This window comes from Tamandua tetradactyla, chromosome 15, assembly GCF_023851605.1.
Source record: "Tamandua tetradactyla isolate mTamTet1 chromosome 15, mTamTet1.pri, whole genome shotgun sequence".
NCBI classification, from domain to species: Eukaryota; Metazoa; Chordata; class Mammalia; order Pilosa; family Myrmecophagidae; genus Tamandua; species Tamandua tetradactyla.
The window spans coordinates 82694074-82716381 of record NC_135341.1 but is presented as its reverse complement, the minus strand read 5'-3'; the positions used below and the strand labels follow the sequence as shown (position 1 = coordinate 82716381).

Sequence of the window (22308 nt, the reverse complement as noted above, 5' to 3'; positions counted from 1 at the left end):
TACTATCTGTTTCTTGGCAACTTTCAGACACCAAAGCTCAGATTTAATCTCAAAAGCATGAAGGTTTTCAGGGTGAGGATTGCTTTAGAAGGCCCTTGGAGATTCCATCTGTCCATTTCTCTTTTGTGCATATACCCCCAAACAAGCACAAATGCCTGTAATGCTGAGAGCCACACCTAGCAAGACAGGAATTGCATCTCCAGCTTCTACTGCTTCAACAACAGGTAGCACCAAAAGCAGTTTAATGCAGGCTATCAATAGTTGTGTTGAAACTGAGGTCATGATGCTGGGGTGTTGAGGGCTGAATATTCCAAAGAAAGTGGGGGATAGATAGATAGATAGATAGATAGACAGACAGACAGACAGACAGATAGATAGATAGATAGATAGATAGATAGATAGATAAATTTATCTGACTTGAAATACTCCTTTCTTGGAGCTCCAGATGTTCAGGCTAGGAAGTTCCACATGACACCACCTTCCAGGAAGCAGCCTTACAGGAATGGCCTCTGCCAGTTGTTTGATACTGAGAGATTTTAGACCTAATTCCACAGGTTGTATGTTTTCTATAATTAAGAATCCTCAAGCTGCTTTTTCAAACTATATGTTCATGCCTGAAATTCCTATTTTCTTCCCAATACCTCATCTTCTAATCATTGTACTGCTTTCTTTCATTTTACCCTGTTAATCCCCATTATTATTTGATAGGAGAAAACTGAGGCTGAGAGGTTAAGTAACTTGCCTAAATTCCCAGAGCTAATAACTGACAGGATTAAGTTTCAGACCTTGATCTGTCCAGCTCTAAAGCTAAAGTTCTCTTTACTGTCTATATTAAGAGTTTTCAAACCTTTTTAGCAGCACAGCTCTCCTTTTTAAATCAGAACTTAAAGTTCAGTATATAAAATAGGCAACAATGTCATTTTATCACTATAAATGTATTTTTAAAAGCTAAAATAAGCAAAAGCTATTAAAGAGAACCATGAAGTTGTTTTGTGGAACATTGCATTTCAAAATTGGGGATTATTACTGACAGTTGCGGTTTCAGTATCCAGTTAATTACTATATATTTTCTTCGTAATATTGAAGTACACTGTGTTAGAGAGTTAAGTAACTCCAAATATAGTGGTTTTAATTAGCTTGCTTTATAAACAGGAAGCATAATAATGGTCCAGGCTTGATTTGCTGGTATATTCTTGGTTCTCCTGAAGGGAAGGTGAGAGCATGTCTGCCATGTAAAAAAGCCAAGTCCCTATTCCAGCTTCCCTGGCTTGAGTCCTTCATTCACACATATCAACAAACTGCTGGGTTCTCTTGCAATAATTTTTCGTTACTCCAGTATTATCTAACCTAACATTAGTATGTTTTCTTCATGGCGTTTAATGCACATTTACTCAGAATCTGCTATACGCCAGGGTTTGTGTTAGGCATTGGCAATATGAAGGCATTTTGGCCATTGTTCCAGCCACCAAAGAGCTGATAGAGTTCGTAGAGCAGGTGCACAATCAGTGTTTAAGTATTTCGATACGTGTATTGTTATGAGAGTGTTGTAGAAGCACAGAGGAGAGGCACCTTGTCCAGCTCCGGGCATTAGGGAAGACTTCTCATGGAGGTGACAGTTGTGGTGAGTGTGGAAGGTCAAGGTCAGGCTAGCTGGGTAGAGGGAGACCGTGATTCTGGGAGAGGGGCATAGAACCTTCCGAGTTTGCTGTGAGCGCTGCCTCAGCCTGTCTGTAGAAGCATGCAGCTAATCTGTGTACAGGAATCCCCTCCCTGTAGAGCCTTGGTGGTTTACTTGCAGAGAACCAGAGTTCTAAAATGAAAACATATAAAACAAACATCCTATTAATGGACATTCAAGTCATGGTCATCATTATGTTTTTTATGTTGGTATAGGATATACATATTTAATTCTGATTTTACTTTTAGTTTCTAGTTTTAATGACATGGTGATGAAATATACTCATGCTCCTCATTTATGAGAAGGTTAAAGAGATTGTTTTTCGTGAATTTTACACAGTATGACATGGAAGTACCTTCAGTTATTAAATAATAAAGTTGGCTTTTAAACATAATGGGTTTGATTTAGTCGGTCATTGTTAATCCACCTATATTATTTGTGTAAATTGCTTTTATTTGCCTAAGTTTTGATAACCAGTTACCTCGTTATTAAAACACACTTCAGGAGATATTGCCAAGATGGCAACTAGCTTAGTGAGGTGTGAGACTTAGTTCATCCTTCAGTACAGCTAGTAAAAAGCCAGGAACAGTACAGAACAACTGCTGGGTCCACGTCAGTGACTGGACACACAGCGTACCCCAGTCTGGACCAGCTGGACTGGCTGCGAGCCCCCCAGAACCATGAGTTCCCAAACCGCTGCGGCCTGCACCCCTCCCCCACAGGCTGCTTCCCAGAGGGGAAAGGAAAAAGACTATATTGGCAGCAGGGGCTGAGTGCAACCAAGCTCCAATTGTGGAATTAACTAACAAATTCTGACTACTAAAAATATGCCCCCAGCTCGGCTGAACCTCGAGTCAAAGCCGGTGGTTGCAGGATTTTGCACCTGCACCGAGGGTGCAGGGCTGACAGAAAAAGAAAAAAGGGAAAAAAAAAAGAAACGGAGGTTTTTTCTGAATCGGATAGCACAAAAATAGTTGAAGGGGTCTGGCCCTGAAGGAAAGGAGGGGGCACATGGGACCTGAAGGTACACAAAGCAACATACCAACCCAAGTTCTCGATTGGCTACCTGGAGGAAGGGGCCCTGCTCTGAAAAGGATTTTTCTTTTTTGTGGCTGTGTTTCTATGACTTGAATACTCACTCTTTGGATACAGCTGCAAGGCTTCTCAGGCTCCAGTTGCCTCCAGCATAGGCAGAATTAAGATTGTTTGACTGTTTAGAGAATGTGCCTTCCACAGAATTGGGGTGGGGCCCAGCTCAGGTGGATTCCCTCCCTCAAGCAATTCAGGCCCTAGGGTCTGGAAAAGTGAAGTGATTAAAGCTAGTCTACAACCTTTCCTCTGTCTCCACCACGCCACCAGCAGGGAGAGTCTGCTGCAGTTAAAGGTACCGCGTAACCTTATGCTGGTGGGTATCGCAGCAGAAAAGCACCACATACTGGGCAGTGTAAGAAAAATGCAGAGCCCAGAGACTTCATAGGAAAGCCTTTCAATCTGCACAAATGAGACAAAATTAAGTCTCAGTGGCTGAGAGATTTCAAACAGAGTCTAGAAGTTATCAAAGTTGAGAGATTTCAAACAGTCAAGAAGTTATCCTAGAGGGTATTCTTACGCATAATATAGATATCACCTTTTTAGTTAAGGTGTAATGAAGAAGCTGGAGGGAACTGTCTGAAAATGTAGAGCTATGCTCCAGTAGCCATGTTTCTTGAAGATGATTGTATAATGATATAGCTTTCACAGTGTGACTGGTAATTGTGAAAACCTTGTGTCTGATGCTCCTTTTATCTCCATTATCGATAGATGAGTAAAACATATGAATTAAAAATTTTGATATTGGGAGTTACTGTTTATATATGTAGAATGGAAGGATCATGTGGTAAGAATGTTTGCGTTTGTATGTTGGTATGTTTAATAAATAAAATTAAAGAAAACACACTTCAGCAATTAGCAAGTAGTAATTTAGATTGGGGCAGTAAATACTCGTGTTATATTCATGTTTTATTTCATTATACATAATGTATCTTTGCTATGTTATTTTTGGAAGGAGAATATACTGGGAAGGTGTATGATATCTTCCCAATATGTTCTTCTGAGACATCTATTTCTTGTCATCAATTTAGGTTGAATTTCAGGAATCCTGGAATCATTTCTACTAGGTTTTCCCTCTTATACTATGGTGTAGGCCAAATGGAATTACTCAAATTCTTTTATTCTGTGAGCCACAGGGTTCTGAGGAGTTGAAGTTTCATGCTTATCTTCTTTAAAAACCCATGGTTTACCCTGGAATATTATTTATCAGTAAGAAGGAATGAAGTCCTGAGGCACACAATAACATGGATGAAACTTGAGGACATTATGTAAAATGAATAAATCGGGCACAGGACACATATTGTATGAGTTCACTATTATGAACTAATTATAATATGTAAACTCAGATATAAAATACATAGACTTCTAGGAAAGAATGAGGCTAAAGAATGGAAAGCGTTGCTTATGTGCAGAATGCTTAACTAGGTTGAACTTAAATGTTTGGAAAGGATAGAGGTGACGGTAGCACATCATTGTGAGAATAATAATCTGTACTGAGTCGCCTGTGAATGTGATCAAAAGTGGAAATTTAAAGTCATGTATGTCACCAGAAGGAGAGTAGAGGTTAAAACACGGAAATATGTAACACAATGAATCTTGTGGTAGAAAACTGTGATTAACTGTAGAAATATGAAAAAATTCTTTCATAAACTAGCACAAATGTACAACACTATTATAAGGAGTTAATAATAGAGGGATGTGTGGGTAAAAATTAATCCTATTGCAAACTATAAACTATAGTTAACAGTAATATTTAAATATTCTTTCATCAACAGTATCAAATGTTCTACACCAATACCATGGGTCAGTAATAGAAGGGATAAGTGGTATGGGAGGATTTGGGTTTCCTTTTTATTTTTATTTCCTTTCTAGCTTAATGAAAATGTTCTAACTGATCACGGTGATGCATATACAAGCATGTGATAATACCATGAGCCATTGATTGTATACCGTGGATGACGTGTATCGTATATGAGTATATTTCAATAAAATTGCAAAAGAGAAAGAAAGATAATGGCTTGTCTAAAAAAAAGCCAAACTAAAACCCATGATCTTTCATTTTTCTCTGTAAGATTTCAGTTATAAAAAAAGCTTTTAAGAAGTCTGCAAAATAGTACTTTAAGCAATAAGTGATAAAAATAAGGTTTTTATTCTACTATATGTGAACTGCTTATTATAACTCAAAAAACTTTTTACTTTAGCTGGTTATGTGTGGGGTAATGTTATCGATTAGTATGGTCATTTGGTAATGCGTTACACTGTGATATATTTAATCACAGTGAATTTTGGGTTTGGGGAATCTTGTTTTTCAGGTTGAAGCACTCAATAAATTGAAAACTTTAAATAGTTTAATCAAACTAAATGCAGTGAAGCTGAACAGAGCCAAAGGGAAGGAGGCCATGCACACCTGTCTAAAACAGAATGCCTACCGGGAAGCCCTCTCTGACCTGCAGTCACCTCTGAACCCATGTGTCATCCTCTCAGAACTCTAGTAAGTCTTTGCTGTTCTTAGTGAGTCTCTAAGTAATAATGAATGAAATAGTAATGCAGAATGTAGAAATGCAAAATAGTCGCTGCCTTAGGGAGTAGTAGGGTCAGCTGTCAGCCCTATTAAGTGGAATATAATTAGAGAAGGAAAATCTTTAAAGTCCCTGAAGGCTGTATATACTTGTATTCAGTAAGTCGCATGCCTACCCACTAAATTTACCTGTGAGGTTAATGAAAGTTATTACAAGTTAATTTCCTTTCATTTGTATGTAAGTACATTTTTCTATGGCACTGTTTCCTATGAAACCCACATAAGAAAATATTGGAAACCATATTAACTTATTTAGTAATTGATGTTCATATTTTAAAATGAGATCTTAATATTGGCATGGTATGCAAGTTCATACCACCAGTATTCCCGTGAACCCTAAAGAATAACCAGAGCCTCAAATGAAACTCTGTAAAAGTTTCACTCCAATTTATTTTTCAGAAATTCCAGATGTTTCCTAGGTCAGATAAGCCCTCAAACCCAGAGTTACCCATCTCTCCAAGAGCATCAACCAATTGCACCCCGTTTCCCCATAGAATCGACACCCCTTTTCACATGAAGTTAGAATGGCCATTGCCCAAATATCCCTAGAGAGTAGGAGAAGAATCAGGGGAGAAGGAAGCATTGTAGCAGAGAAGATAGGATTTAACAAATGAGTATGACTAACTGAATCATTATATTGATATTTCTTTTTAGTCTCCAGTGTCTTACAGCATATAGAAGAAAACACCTGAAATTATGGAACTGTAACCCATACCAAACTTTGAAATTTGTTCTAAGACATTTTGTTAAAGTGTGCTTTGAAATTTATCGCTGTTTTGTATATGTTATATTTCACAATATAAAATTTGTTTAAAAATTTTTTTCGAATGAGAACTTGAATGAGTTTGCAAACTTATTTTTCACTTTCTCATTTCCTACAAAATAATAGTGGAAAAATAATAATGTGTTCCTGTATTATATCAGTGTTCAAAACTGATCTTTCTCTCTTCAAGAAATCAAGAATGATTTAATAATATTCCTAATGTTTACCTAATGATATGCTCAGATTTTTTTATTCACTAAATATAATAATACAGCGTTAAGAAGGAATGAAAAAAGGAGAGGTGGAATTTTAAGTAGAGACATAACAGACTTTGTAGTTGAGCCCATCTGGCTTCAGTGCATGCCCACGCGGCTGCCCTCATGGCTTCTTTTTTCCCAGGAGAAAATGTTCTAGCTCTGACTTCCTGCCGACCCAAATAGAACAGCAGAGGGCCTTGCCCAGGCCAGTACTTCAGGGTAAAATAAGAATCTTGTCATATCTTTAAATTGAATTTGGGTTAACTTTCCCCTTGTTAAATTTCAGTGTTGAAAAGTGCAAATACATGGATTCCAAAATGAAGCCTTTGTGGCTGGTCTATAACAATAAGGTGTTTGGTGAGGATTCAGTTGGAGTGATTTTTAAAAATGGAGATGGTAAGTACTGAGGCTTTTGTCATGCCAAATTCTATACTGTCTTTCATTTGTTGTCAGTTTGGTTTGTCTAAAATGTGATGTGTAAATGTGTAGATGGCTGCTAAGAGGTAGCTATTATCATAAAGTCAAACTCAGCATGACCTATATCACTTTTTTCCCCTTAAAACAAGACTTTACTTCTGTAGTTTTACATACACTATTCTAATAAATCTACTTCTGCTTTTTACAAAGTAAAATGTCTCTGTCTGCTTCTTTGATAAAACACTTGTGAAATACAAGAGAATATTTTCTATAGTGGTATTCATACATTCTATGAATGTATAGGTTCAGTGATAGCAATGTTGAGTTTTTCCCCAATAGTTTTGCATTTTAATTAAAATATCTGACCAATTTATATTTTAAAAAGGAAATGTCTTGCAAGGGTAGTCCAGTGATAGAATTCTTGCCTGCCATGCTGAGACCCAGGTTCAATTCCCAGCCCATGCACTTCCCCACAAACAAACAAAACACAAAGCAAACAAACAAAAACAGACAAAAAATTCAACAAATGGTGCTGCAATAATGGGATACTCACATGGAAAAAGTATGAAATGTGACCCCGCCATACAGCATACATACAAAAAACAAACAAACAAAACAGAAATGTCCCTGAGGTAATGACTCCAACCAAAAGGCAGTCATGACTGCTACCGTTTGTTAGTTGTATGACTGCAAGCAAGCCACGTGAAACTCATTGGGCTTGAGATTCTTCTTGTCCATGAGAAGTATAGTGTATGTATCTCATGGTTATTAAAGGGAGTTCAGTGAAGATAGCACAAGTAAATGTGTTCAACATAATGTGTGCTTACAGCTCATTGTATATGAGGCTCTAAAAAAGTTTTTTCACTAAGCTTATTTTTCAGAAATTTAAAACCTCCAGGTTATTCCTATGCCAGAAATGCCCTCAAACCCAGAAGCAACAGTCTCGGAGAACATCAGTTGGTTGTGTTCCCTTGCTCTATGATGTTGCCACCCCTTTTCAACATGAAGAAGTTAGAACAGTTATTTCCCAGATATTCCTGAAGACTGGGAGAAGGATCAAATGAGAGGAAGGAGTTGTAACAGAGAAGATAGGATTTAACAAATGATTGTGACTACTGAATCATTATACTGGATATTTTGTTTAGTCTCTTAGAATAGGTAGAATATCTGAAATTATGCGACTGCAACTCATACCATACGTTGAAATTTGCTGAGTAACTACTTGCTAAACTTTGAAATTTATCACTTTTCTGCCTATCTGTTATATTTCACAATGAAAAATGTTTAAAAAAAAAAGAACTCATAGCGTTTGCTAGCTATTTAATCATGTGAGCATATAAATGGCATTATGTGGATGCCATTACTTTCATTCACGTCCTGTTACCTAGAAATTATCCTTGGATATGGTATTACAGCTTTGTGGACCCCTAATGAAATGATTTCATTTAATTCTTAATATTCTGTGTGGCCCTAAAAACAAAGGAGAAGGAAAAAATTAGCAGTATGAATTATAATACAAATGATATTGGCACCTGAAACAGAAGTGTATACCTGGTAAACAGCAATGTTTATTTCACTTTCTGAAATAATGTTACAGGGACATGCTAACCAGCCAGTGAATATGTAAACATTAAAATTTCAGAGAAAAAAGTCAGTGGTTTTAGTTAATTCTGACTGAACTTTGAGTTAATGAGTTATTAGGCATAAAATGGAAAGCACTTTTATAATGAAGCAGTATTTGTCTCTTAGACTTACGACAGGATATGTTGACACTCCAAATGCTGCGCTTGATGGATTTACTCTGGAAAGAAGCTGGTCTGGATCTTCGGTGAGATTTCTAGTGACTTTATTTTTTGCCTTATGTTGAATTTACCTCCTGCTATTATTTTTATTAACTGTTCATAAGTAATACTTATTTAGCCCTTTTCAGTTATAGTATGCTTTCAAATATATTGAATTATTTAAACTTCAGCAGATTTAAAACTGTATGTGTGAACAAGACTCCAGAAAAAAGCTTAGTCTGAATTTCCAACAAGGGTTGGACAGATAGCAAGAGTCCCATTCCGTTCTGTGATTATGAAGGAGCAGGACAGCGACAAGGCTGGAGAAGAGCTTGTGCCTCTTCACACTTAGCCCAGAACATTCATTCATTCCTCTGTCTGACAGGGGAAGACACATGGAAGCATTTAGGTAGGCTCTCAGCTTTTTAGTTTGCTACCATTAACAGGAGAAGGACAGTAAAGCAGAACAGGTTTGTGGTGACAGAAAAAAGGAAATGTAATGGATTTTAAAAGTTAAATGTAGGGCAGGCCATGGTGGCTCAGCAAGCAGAATTTGTGCCGGAGACCTGGGTTCAATTCCCGGTGCCTGCCCATGCCAAAAAAAAAAAAAGGTTAAATGTAGAAGATCAAAGTGTTATCAAGTCTTCCAACAAACAGTGGGAGATACTGTAAATCAAATGTTTATATATTTAACTACATAAAAATATGAGACTTTAAATGTCATGCGATATATTAGAATTCAATCCTGAGACTGGGAATTATATTCACAATGAAAGCATAAGGGTTTAATAATCCTAAATATTTAAAGAGTTCAAACAAATATAGATAAGTAAGTGGGGAAAATTTGTAAAAATACAATTCATAAAAATTAAAAAATGTAATAAATATGTGAATACTGTAAATTCCAATAAGATATTGGAACCTAAGATATTGTAAAATATTGTTTGTAGTGAATTGCTAATAATTTGTAGAAAATGCTTGTCTTCTAATGTTAAATGAAAAAAGAGATAGGCAAAAGTGTTTTTATAAAATTGTTTCAAGCTCATGAAAAATTCAGGGATAAAAGACATTAATATGTTAACAGAAACTAAAATGGTAACATTATTTCTGGTTGGTGGGTTTATACATGATTTTTTTCTTCTGCATTGTGTACCTGTTTCTCCAGTTTTATAAAATTTGCTACTACTTTTTTAGTCAGTGGGGGTAAGGATTGGTTCTTTAAGCATGCTTCATGGAATTACACAGGTCCATAGAGTTTTTAAACTCTTTTTCTCTGCTAGTCAATGATGATTTACTTCACTTTTTATCTAATTCTTTATATTTTATTTTTAAAATTGTCAACTGTTTCAGATATGATACTGCAGAAAGGAATATATACTAACTTTTATGTCCTTCCACCCAGATTTAATAAGTATTTAGCAATTAAATGCCTGATGTTAACATTTTTTCTGTATTTACTTTTTAAAGAAGAAATAAAATGTGCACATAAAGTTGATACAGTCATCTCATTCCCTTTCTCATGTCTCCAAATTAGCCACTATTCTAAAGCCAGAATATATATTACTATATATTGTATACCCATATATGTTTTGAACTTATAAATAAATGCTATTGTCCATATGTAACTTTTTTACAGTTTGCTTTTTTCCCTCAACATTTTTTTTGATTAGTCAAGATTTTATATATATAGTTCTAATTCAGTATTTTCAGTGCCTTCTAGTAATCTTTTGAATAAATATATGCAATTTTATCCATTCTCACATTAGTGGCTATTTGTATTCCAGTTTATTTTTTCAATACAAACGAAAACAGAATCACAATTTACAACCTGGCACATCTCTGCATTCATATATAGAAGTGTTCTTTATGACCAGCAGTAAAATTGCTGGGTCATTGTCATGTGCATTTTCAGTTTTATCACCATTGCTAAAGTGTCCCCCAAAATAGTGTGCCAGGATTATATATCTTCCCAGAAATAACTGAAAGTTTCATTCTCTACATTTTCTAGCCTTTCAGACTTCTTAACTTTTTTGCCAATCCAATGGACATGACATGTCATCTAATTTCTTTTATCAAGGTGTCAAATATTTTTTTCAGTGTTTCTAGGCCGTTGAGTTTTCTCTCTGCTATGAATTACCTAGCTTCCTTTTTCTAGTTTATGTTTTTTGTTTTAAAATAAATCCTTTCCTGTCTCAGATCTCCAGACATTCGCTTGTATGTTATTATATAAATTTTACAGTTAGAGTGCTTTTCCCCTTTTTATCTGACTCTCGAAAAGTTTGTGTAAATTAGAGATTGCATATTCATTTAAATGTTGTTAAACTACCTGGTCCTGGTAGAGACTTCTTTTTTTTAACATGGGCAGGCACCGGGAATCAAACGGTAGAGACTTCTTGGGTCTAGAATTTTTGACTGATGATTTTCCTTAATGGTAATTGGGCTCTTATAATGTTAATATCTTCTATGTCTAATTTTTTCTCCTTTTTTCCTATGTAAAGTTGCTTTGTATGTTCCCTTTTTAATTAAAAGTTAGCTTCCTAGTTTCTCTTTAAAAGAATTGACTTCTACTTTGGTTATCTTTTTGTTGTTTTCTATCAACTGTTACATCTTTATTACATCTTTATGGTTTCCTTCTTTTCATTATGATATTTTGATTTTTTTGAGAGGACACATTGTACATTAAGTTCCATTCTTTTCTCATGTGTACAATTAAAACCATAAATTTCCTCTTAGTACTCCTTTAGTTATATCTCACAAGTTTTTTTTATTAATTAAAAAAAATTTAACAAACAAACAAAAACATTCTTAACATATGATCATTCCGTTCTACATATATAATCAGTAATTCACAATATCATCACATAGCTGCATATTCATCATGATCATTTCTTAGAACATTTGCATCAATTTAGAAAAAGAAATAAAAACACAACAGAAAAAGAACACGAAAACAGAAAAAAAAGACTATACATACCATACCCCTTCACCCCTCCCTTTCATTGAACACTAGCATTTCAAACTAAATTTATTTTAACGTTTGTTCCCCCTATTATTTATTTTTATTCCGTATGTTCTACTCGTCTGTTGACAAGATAGATAAAAGGAGCATCAGACACAAGGTTTTTATAATCACACAGTCACATTGTGAAAGCTATATCATTCAATCATCATCAAGAAACATGACTACTGGAACACAGCTCTACATTTGCAGGCAGTTCCCTCCAGCCCCTCCATTACATCTTGGATAACAAGGTGATATCTACTTAATGCATAAGAATAACCTCCAGGATAACCTCTCGACTCTGTTTGGAATCTCTCAGCCATTGACACTTTGTCTCATTTCACTCTTCCCCTTTTGGTCTAGAAGGTTTTCTCAATCCCTTGTTGCTGAGTCTCAGCTCATTCTAGGGTTTTTCTCAGTCCCTTGATGCTGAGTCTCAGCTCATTCCAGGATTTCTGTCCCACGTTACCAGGAAGGTCCATACCCCTGGGAGTCATGTCCCACGTAGACAGGGGGAGGGTGGTGAGTTTGCTTGTTGTGTTGGCTGGAGAGAGCGGCCACATCTGAGCAACAAAAGAGGTTCTCTTGGGGGTGACTCTTAGGCCTAATTTTAAGTAGGCTTGACCTATCCTTTGTGGGGTTAAGTTTCATGTGAATAAACCCCAAGACTGGGGGCTCAGCCTGTAGCTTTGGTTGTCCATACTGCTTGTGAGAATATCAAGAATTCAACTTGGGGAAGTTGCATTTCTCCCCGTTCTCATCATTCCCCAAAGAGGACTTTGCAAATACTTTTCCACTCACTGATCGAATCACTTTGGGATTCATTGGGGCATCACTCTGGACAAACCAACAAAATCTCACGTCCTACCCAAGATTCTAAGTACTTATGGTGTTCAATCAAGCTATCTACATAAGTTATATTAGGAAATACACTAGTCAAAATATAAATTTTGTACCAATTAAACATTTTTTGCTTTAGTCTCACATATAAAGTATGCTGCTTGTGAGAATATCAAGAATTCAACTTAAGGAAGTTGAATTTTCCCCCGTTCTCACCATTCCTCGAAGGGGACTGTTCTAGTTTGCTAGCTGCCGGCATGCAACACACCAGAGATGGATTGGCTTTTAATAAAAGGGGATTTATTTTGTTGGTTCTTCAGAGGAAAGGCAGCTAACTTTCCACTGAGGTTCTTTCTTATGTGGAAGGCACAAGATGGTCTCTGCTGGTCTTCTCTCCAGGCCCCTCGGTTCCAACAACTTTCCCCGGGGTGACTTCTTTCTCCATCTCCAAAGGCCTGGGCTGAGCTGCTAGTGCTGAGATGAGGAATGCTGAGCTGCTTAGCTGTGCTACGTTGTGATCTCTCATTTAAGCACCAGCCAATTAAGTCAAACGTCACTCATTGCAGCAGACACCTCCTAGCTGACTGCAGATGTAATTGGCAACAGATGAGGTTCACGTACCATTGGCTTATGTCTGCAGCAACAAGATTAGGTATGCTCACCTGGCCAAGTTGACAACTGAATCTAACTAACACAAGGACTTTGCAAATACTTTTCCACTCACTGATAAAATCACTCTGGGATTCATCGGGGCATCACTCATCTCACAAATTTTGACATGACATATTTATATTCTTTTAGATTTATCAAACTAAATAAAATTCCGTTCTATATGTTTCATAATTTCCGTTTTAATTTCTTTGACTCAAACTTTGCACAATGGAGTTTAACTACCAAATACATAGATTATTTGGCCTTTTCTATGATTTCTGATTTTATTGTATTGTCACATTATGTGGTTTTATAATAATGTCTTGAATTTCTTTATGATTTAGAATATATTGAGTTTTAAGTATCCCACATGTGATTGAAAAGATTCTAGACGCTGCAATTAATAGCTTTAAGTTTATTTAATATTCTCATTAAATTTTTACCTATTTGATTTGTCACTTCAGCAGTATTTTAAAAAATTCTATTGTAACATTTCTCAATTTCTTCTGGTAATTTTAGTAATTTTTCTTTATTTGGATATTATGTTTATAAATGGATATGAATTTAGGTTTGTTATAGCTTCTATTCTACTTTTTATTGTTATGAAATAGTCCTCTTCATCCTTAATACTTTTTGTTTTAGAGAGTTTCTTCTGGCTCAAATTATTGCTTTACCAGCTTTGTTTTTTTTTGGTTATTGTTTATTTTCAAACTTTTTGTTTAATTTGGTATGGAAACAACATATATATGGGGTTTTTTTTGTGGGGAATGGCTTACTCTAGTCTAAAAGTACCTTATTAGGAACTTTTAATTAATTTTTGTTTATTGAAGTTACTATATGTTAAGACTTATTTCTACTACATTATTTTTTATTTGCTATTTCATAATTTTTCTCTACCACTTTCTTTTTATTTACTTCCTTTTAATTAATGGGGATTTTAAAGGTTCTTTTTTTTTAATAGAATTTTGGTGTATTTCATTGAGTTTTGTATGTTGAACCAATCTTGCATTTCTGGGATAAATCCCACTTGTTCATGGAGTATAATCCTTTTTTCTTCTGCATGAGCAGGCACTGGGAATTGAAGTTTTATAATCCTTTCAATGTACTGGTGGATTGGTTTGTTTTTGCATCTTGTTGAGGACATTTACCTCTGTATTCAGAAGGGATGTTGGTCTGTAATGGTCTTTTCTTGTGTCATCTTTGTCTGATTTTAGTATCAAGGTTGCCTTATAGAATGAGTTGGGATAAATTTTTTCTTATTCTAATTTGTGAAAGAATTTGCGAACTATAAGTATTAATTCTTTAAATATCTGGTTATGGGCTTTTCTTTTTGGACAGTTTTCAAATACTTATTCTATCTCTTATTATACATCTAGTTATAATTTCTTCTTGGGTCAGTTCATAGCTTTTATCTTTCTAAGGCTTCTCCATTTCATTTAGTTTAGTTAATTTTTTAGCATACAATTGTCCATATTGTCATATTATGCTTATTTTTATTTCTATGGGATTATTAGTAACGTTCCCCATTTCATTTCTGATTTTGGTTATCTACATCTTCATTTTTTTCTTTTTATGTAAAGATTTTCCAATTTTATTTATAATTTCAAAAAAACAAACTTTTAATATACTTGACTCTATTGTTATTTTATTCTGTTTCATTTATTTCTGCTCTTACATTGTTATTTCCTTTATTCTGCTTGCTTTGGGTTTACTTAGCTCTTCTTTCTCTAGTTCCTCTAGGTTCCTCTAGTTCTTCATTTTCTTGCGTTGAAACACCCTTTCATACATGAGATAAAACCCACTTGGTCATGGTGTATAATTCTTTCAGTGTGTTCTTGGATTCAGTTTGTGTTTTTGTTTGTTCAGGCTGCTGGAATGCAATATACTAGAAATGGAAAGGCTTTTATGAAAGGAATTTATTAAGTTACAGTTTTACAGTCTAAGGCCTTAAAAATGTCCAAATTAAGGCATCCATAAACAGATACCTTGATTCCGAAGAAAGGTTGAATGTTGTCTAGGATTTCTGTGTCAGCTGGGAAGGCGCATGGCTGGTGTCTGAGGTCCTTGCTCCTGTTCATTGCTTTGTTCTGATTCTAGTGGTTTCCTCTCTAAGCATCTGTGGGCTCTTACTTAGCTTCTCTGGGACAAAACTCTGGGTTCTGGCTTATTTAGCATCTCATGGGAAGCACATGGAAACATTGGCTGGGCTCCTCTCCTGGTTTCCGGTTTCAGGTGGCTCTTGCAAATACTGTGAGTCCTTCCTGGCATTTTCTACTGCATCTCCAAATGTCTGTCTGCTCTTTTAAGGACTCTAGTAAACTCCACCCTTGAATGGGTGGAGTCACAGCTCCGTGTAATGAAAAGGTCACACCCACAATTGAATGTTTCACATGTCCATGAAAACAACCTAATCAAGAGGTCCAATCCTGCTATATTGGATTCAAATTAAAAGAACATGCCTGCCCCCACAAGACTGGATCCGGCTTAGAAGATCATGACTTTTTTTGGGTTACATAGCAGTTTCAAACCAGCATTTTCCATCACAATATCACAAAAGTCTTAAAACATTTCAGTAACAATGCAAATACAATACGAAGTAAAAAACAGTACAAAATCTTAATGAAAATCAGTTATAGACATAGTCTACCCTAAAGCAAAATTTCTTTTCTGGCTGTGGATCCGTGAAACTGAGAACAAAGTATACAGTATACAAAGAAGAAACACTCATAGAATAAACATTCCATTTCCATAGGGATAAATAGAAAGGAAAACAGGGATCACCGGACACAAACAGTTCTGAAAACCTGCAGGGCAAACTCAATTAGATTTCAAAGTCTGAGAGTCATTTATCATCCTCAGGACTTGGGGTAGCAGCAGCCCCACCCTTTCCAAGGGCTTACGCACTGGCCATTTTCTCTCCAAACACTGGGGTGAGGGTTTTTGCAACTTTGGGGAAACCACCTTTTTCTTGGGTCCAGCCTTTCCAAGCATTAGGGCAGCACTCGGACTCTCTTCCACATCTAGAGCATGTGCCCAGCCCTTTTGGAACAGTGAGGTGGCAGGGAGGCTTTCCCCAGTCACCAAGGTGTATGCCCCTCTCCCACTTAGGCCTGGGGCACCAAGATTATTCCTGCACATCGAGGCGGAAGGCCCATGTTCTGCCTTCAGGGAAAACTTACCCTTTCTGTGTGCATGGGTGAAGCTACTGTCTTGGCCCAAGATTTCCTGGCTCTAGGCTTTACCTTCCATGATTTTGACTTTGAAGTAATTTTTCCTTCAATCTGTCTCATTTCTGTCTGTTTCAGTCCAGACTGGCAGTGGTTCCATTTATACAGATCTCAAACACAAAAAAAATTTTATTGGTTTCCTATGTAGAATACATGGATCAAAGTCATCAGACAATAGGACTTTCCACAAATCCTTTCTGGATAAATCCAGCTCCCATCCTGGCCTGTCTTGACTTAGCTGGCTGGTTCCATGTTTGATTAATTCCTCACGTGGTGCACCAGCTGCTGTGATCTGGTTTTCTAGAAGCCCCAAATTTTTCAGACCATCAGTTTCTGGTTTCTTTGTACCCAAGAGTTTAGTTCTCAGCTTATCTCCTTCCTGTCACATTTCACTATAAGCTGCAAGGTGCAGCCAGGCTGCATTTTCCACATATCTTTTGGAACTCTGTTCAGCTAACTATTCCAGATCATCATTTTAAAAGTCTACCTTCCATACAATAGCAGTTGTCAATTTTGCCAAATTGTCTGCCATTTCAAAATGAAGGCCACTTTTCTTCCAGTTGGCAAATAACAGATAATTTTCGTCTAAGGCCTCATTGGAAGTATCTTTAGAGTCCATATTTCTAACAACAGTCTCTTCAAAACAATCTAGGTCTTCTCTATCAAGTCTATCACAATTCTTCCAGAACTTTACCCTTATCTATGCAAAAAGCTGTTCCAACATGTTTGGTATTTGCAAAGCACAGCACCCCACTCTCAGTACCAAAATCTGTTTTAGTATTTAAGTTATACAATATCAAGTTTAAGAGTGAATGTTACCTAAGGACTTGTACCCTACTCTGGAGAGATTTAGTTTGTTTCTGCTTGTATGCATAACAGTTGAGTATTGTTAGGCAAAACATATGTCTATTATTGTCTTCTATTAAGTTTGCTTATGGTGATGTGTATAGCTTGCCAAGTTGTTAAGGCAGTTTGTAAGCTGTGATGTTAGGTTCAGGTGTCAGCTTGCCAGGTGATGGTGCCCAGTTGTCTAGCCGTACAACCATTGGCTTAACCAATACATAAAGAATATTTCATGGCTAGTTAAGAAACCAGAAGATTGGTTTATTAAATCAGCAGCCAGTTGATCACATCTGTGGCTGATTGCATCTAGTCCACTAAGGGTGTGTATTCTGCAATGGGAGAATCCAGTCAGCTGGATTTAATCCAATCAGTTGAGACTTTTAAGGGAAAAGAGAGAATTATCACTTTTTATTCAGCCATCTAGCCTCTCCTCTGGAGTTCATTGAAGATCTTCATTGCAGATGCCAGGCTTGTGTCCTGCCTTATGGATTTTGAACTCTTGCATTGACCCTGGTTGTGTGAGATGCTTTTATTTATTTCATACTTACATATTGTTTTAGTTTGCTAGCTGCCAGAATGCAATGTACCAGAAACGGAATGGCTTTTAAAAAGGGGAATTTAATAAGTTGCTAGTTTACAGTACTAAGGTTGAGAAAATGTCCCAATTAAAACAAGTCTATAGAAATGTCCAATTTAAGGCATCCAGGGAAAGATACCTTGGTTCAAGAAATTCGATGACATTCAGCATTTCTCTCTCAGCAATACCGGTTAAAACCAGTACAAAATCTCTTCAAAGTTAGGTACAAGCATGTTCTTTGCTCAGGCAAATTCTCCTCTGTCTCTGGTCTTTGAAAACTCATAACAAGTTATTTGCTGCCAACATACAAAGGAGGAACAGTCATGGGATACATATAACCATTTCCATAAGGAGGAGGGAACACAGGGGTCACTGGACCCAAGCAATCTCGAAAACCTGCAGGACAAAGTCCATTAGATTTCAAAGTCTGAGAATCATTTATCTTTGGGGCTTTAGAAAGCAGCGGTCCCACCCTTTCCTAGGGCCTGTGCAGTGACTTGCCTTTCTCTGAATACAACCTTGGGGAACATTGGGGAGACCACCTTTTTCTCGGCTCCACCCTCTTCAAGCATCGGGGCCACACCTGGACTCTGCCATCTCTGGGGCACACGCTCAACCCCTCCATGTGGTGGCAGTTTACGCTCTCCCCAAACCCCAAGGTGCTTACTTTTCCAAGGCCTGAGGCAGCATGACTCTTCCACTGCAATGAGGTGGAAGGCCCATCCTCTGCCTTTGGGGCAAGCTCACCCTCTCCACGGGCTTGGGTGGGTCCACTCTCCTGGCCTGAGGCTTCTTGAGTTCAGACCTCAGCCTCTGTGGTTTTGCCTCTGAAGTTATTTTTCCTCCAGTGTGTCCCTTCTCTAAACCCCCCAGTCCAGACTGGCACCAGGTCTGTTTATACATGTCCCACAGCACTCTCTTTGGCTTTCTATGTAGTAGCCTTGGATCATGCCCATTAGACATGAGGATTTTCCACAGGTCCTTCCTGGATAACTCCATGTCCAATCCTGGCTTTCTCTGACATGGCTGAGTTCCTCTGGTTCCATGTGTGCTGAAAGCCACCAATTCTGGGGCGGAGGTGGGTGGTATGTACCTCAGCAGTGATTCCACTTGGGGGCCTGATGGGTCTGATGGCCCCCTGACTCTGGCTTGGAATAACCTTGGACTGTGGGACTGGGTATGTCAGCTGTACCTGTCCACAGGTTACCTGGAAATGCCTGCTGATCAATCATGGTGCAGTGTGCAGAGCGGAGGCGAGGGGTGGGGTGGGGCACAGCATGCAGGCAGGTCACAGGGGTGGGGCGTGAGGGCACATGGCATGCCTCAATGAGGCACAGGCATGTGGGATACAGCATGGTTTGCTTCCTTGTCCACACCTCTCCATTCATGCACTCCTCAGGGCTGTTGTCCTCTGAATGCTTTTTGTACTATCTGGATGGTCTCTTTGGGTAGAGAAAGCAAATTTAATGGCTTCTGGGTTCCCCTAGGGAGCTCCAGGCTGTGGAGCTGAAGGGGCTGATATTGCAAGCTAGCTGCGGGCACAACACTCGTGGGCACAGTGTCTTGTCCCTAGTGCTGTCCTGACTGAGCTCACTCAGCCCGTTCTCTGCGTCCCAGTTCCTCAGCTCTTTCAATCATGACCTCACTGTATCATGTAGAAGACCCTCTCACATCATTCACACCCTGGAACTGCTGTCCTGGTCGATTTTCTGTCACTTCTCTAGTTGTTCCTTGGAGCATGGGTGAACCAGCTTAACCTATTCTGCCATCTTCACCAAAGCCCATTTCGTTGCCAACTGCTTTTTACAGAATGAAACTATTATTGAGATCCCAGTCCCTGGTATCTGAATTCTCTAAACAGCTGCAATCTGTGCAGTTTCCCCATTTTCTTGGGGAGAGTCACCCTTCAGCACTCTGTCTCCATTGTCTGAAAGGTTACTGTTCATCTCAGCCAGCCCATCTTCTGCCCCTATCAGGGGAAGGACTGAAACAGAGGCTACCAATTGCTTTCTTCAATGGCCTGTTTTTAAAATGCAGCTATTCTCTAAGCTGGAGTCCAGCGCCCTGGATTCACCAGCTGAGCCAGAGTCAGTGCCCAGCCCTGTCTCCCCCTTTTCTTGGAGAAGAGCTGTCCTTCTGCAAACTGATATCTGCAACCTTGATAAGCCACTGTGTCTCTCTGTCCAGCCTGCTTCCTTCCCTGCTGGGAGCCGGTCAAAACAGCACCTGCAGTGTTCTTTTTTCTTGGGTGAGTTCTAGATTTATCTGTGCTGAAAGCTGGTATCCTGCAGTCCAAATTCACTAAACATCAGCCGCAATGGGTGCCTGGCCAATTCCCACTCCTCTGATCCTAGCAGAGAGTGCTTCGGGTTTTTTTCAGGCGGCCGAGCCAGCCTGTCGTGGGGGATGGGCACCAGCTTCCACAACATGGGGGGGATCTACTCACAGCTTTTCACTACAGTTTATCAGCCTCTTTTTCCTACACATTCCTGTTGGTGTATGATGTGCTTCTGATCTCCAGAGCCCATCAAACAATTGTTTCAGACAGTCCCTGGCTCTTTATTAGTTGCCCTGGAGACAGGACTGAATCCTAGGACTCCCTACTTTGCCATCTTGACTCCTGTCCCTCATCAATTTATTTTTTTAACTTATGCTCTGATCGCTATTAAACATACGTAAATATATTTTAAGTATTAACTTAAAACAGCTGTTATTTATTGACTGAACCAGGGATTGTGTTAGGTTCTTCATATATGTCGTGTTATGTAATCCTTACAATTCTTTGAGTTTGTGTTGTTTCTTTTATTTGTTTGGTTCTGAAACACGAAAATGGGTGTTATTCCTTTCTAATAGAGGAGAAAACTAAGTTTCAAAATAATTTTAGTAATTGCCAAAGGTTACAAAAATACTAGTTGTGGGGCCAGGTTTAGATCCAGGTGTGAGACTCTAAGGTTGATATTCTGTTATTTTGCCACCTTTTCTAACTCAGAAAGCAATTATGATTAAACATGCCCAATACTATTTATCAAGGTGTTTTGGTGGCCCAAATGTGTAATTTGCCATTAATTTTTTTTCTTTAAAGTAAACATTTTCCATTCTTAGATTCTGCCAGGGTAATATTTCCAATGTTATTTTTGTACAAAAAGAAATTTGCTTTGGATATAGTTTCTTTCATGGTAGATGTGATAGTTTCTTTCAAGAGATTAGTAGATGTGATTGCACCAAAGGAGACTCTGTTTAGTCTAAAAAGGACCCAGTAATATCACCATAGGTAACAGTCTTTTGCCTCCAAATTAGGAGTTCTAATAGGACTATGTAAAAAAAGAATTTGTAATTTTGAATAGGAGCAAATGTTTTTGGTCAGCCACTCTAAAGAAATGCTAAGAAATACATTGATAAGAGGAATGGGTCATGTGGAGTGTTGGGTGAAAGAGTAATAATAGCTCAGTATGAGAACAATTCTGCCAAGATTCATAAACCCTGAGGTGTCTGGGCTGCATGTTTTATTGGAATAGCATCATACCCCTTTATGTATTTTCTGTGGTCCTTTTACTACAATTGCAGTGGTTAAGTATTGATCCAATAGCCTTCAGTACCTACAAATATATACTATCTGGACCTTTCCAGCAAATTTGCTGAATTTTCCTAAAAAATAAATCCCCAAGAAAATATTTTTACCTGATTGGGTAAAAATGGGGGGAAACTTCACACTTAGGCTCACTGGTGATTTAAAAGATTAGCACATAAGTTACCCCTGGTTGCTTCTCCTAATAGGAGAATCAGCCATATGATTGAAACCAGACCACCCCAGGAGTTCTCGGAGAAATTGAGACCTCAACCAAGGCCTGGCACCGTGAGGGTTTTTGTCTCAGTCTCGGGAAAGAATTCAAGGACTGGTCAATGTGTACAGCCAAATAATTTAATCTAGATGTGGGAGAACCCTAGGGGTTCTTGGCTGGATGCTGGAGAGCCCTGGGAATTCTCTGCTACGTGTGGGAGAGCTGCTGACATTCTTGGACCGGTCTCACCTGGACCAGGGGCTGACGCCCTGAAGGTTCTTGACTCAGCTATGGGGAAAGAACTCGAGGACTTCTGCATGTGCACCGCTCAAAACTTGAATGTGTAGCAAAAGTTCATGCTTGAAGGGATGGGCGTGAGTGTGGGCACTTTCCCCAGGAGAAAAAGCAGTCTGAGGCCAGGATCCTTGCATAGTAAGGACTTGGAGGGGCCCTTCCCCCTTGGACTGTGCTAATAAGGAATTGATGAGCTTTGCTTTCTCATTGATTCTTTTCAGGTGCTGACCTGAGTGCAGGAGGGCTGGGTGTGTGGGGACTTGGTGTGAGCGCCCCTCCCTCCTTCCCTAGCTAGTCTGCCTCATGAAGAGTCTTGTTTATTTATGAAAGGTTTAGCTTAAATACTTTGTCCTGGTTTTTTAAATTCCATCCGCCTAACTGAAAACCCCACCAAGTTCTTTTCTCTTGGTTTTGATTTTATCTATTGTATCCAAATGTAAAGCACGATTAACATCAAGTGAAGTTCATTGTGACCTCAGGCAAAGGTGGCAGCTGCACTTGGGAATGCTGGAAATAAACTTTGTGTACCTCTG

General features: G+C 38.2%; 2 protein-coding genes across 6 annotated transcripts in view; one reads left to right on the top strand and one right to left on the bottom strand.

Annotated features, from left to right (window-relative positions):
• PIK3CB (phosphatidylinositol-4,5-bisphosphate 3-kinase catalytic subunit beta) overlaps positions 1 to 22308 on the top strand; it is a 293706-nt gene that overhangs the window by 255635 nt on the left and 15763 nt on the right. For all 5 annotated transcript variants that reach the window (XM_077130242.1, XM_077130240.1, XM_077130243.1 and 2 more), the window contains 3 exons: positions 5080 to 5258; positions 6652 to 6761; positions 8532 to 8610. In XM_077130242.1, coding sequence (XP_076986357.1) covers positions 5080 to 5258; positions 6652 to 6761; positions 8532 to 8610 — 368 coding nt within the window. The remainder of the gene's footprint in view (positions 1 to 5079; positions 5259 to 6651; positions 6762 to 8531; positions 8611 to 22308) is intronic.
• On the bottom strand, positions 85 to 282 carry LOC143657786 (small integral membrane protein 30-like). The gene has a single exon (XM_077130339.1). It carries the CDS (start codon positions 280 to 282, stop codon positions 85 to 87), a length of 198 nt encoding a protein of 65 aa, XP_076986454.1.

Excerpts from the sequence above, each read along its gene's own strand:
- LOC143657786 (XM_077130339.1), bottom strand. The coding sequence starts at position 282 with ATGACCTCAGTTTCAACACAACTATTGATAGCCTGCATTAAACTGCTT.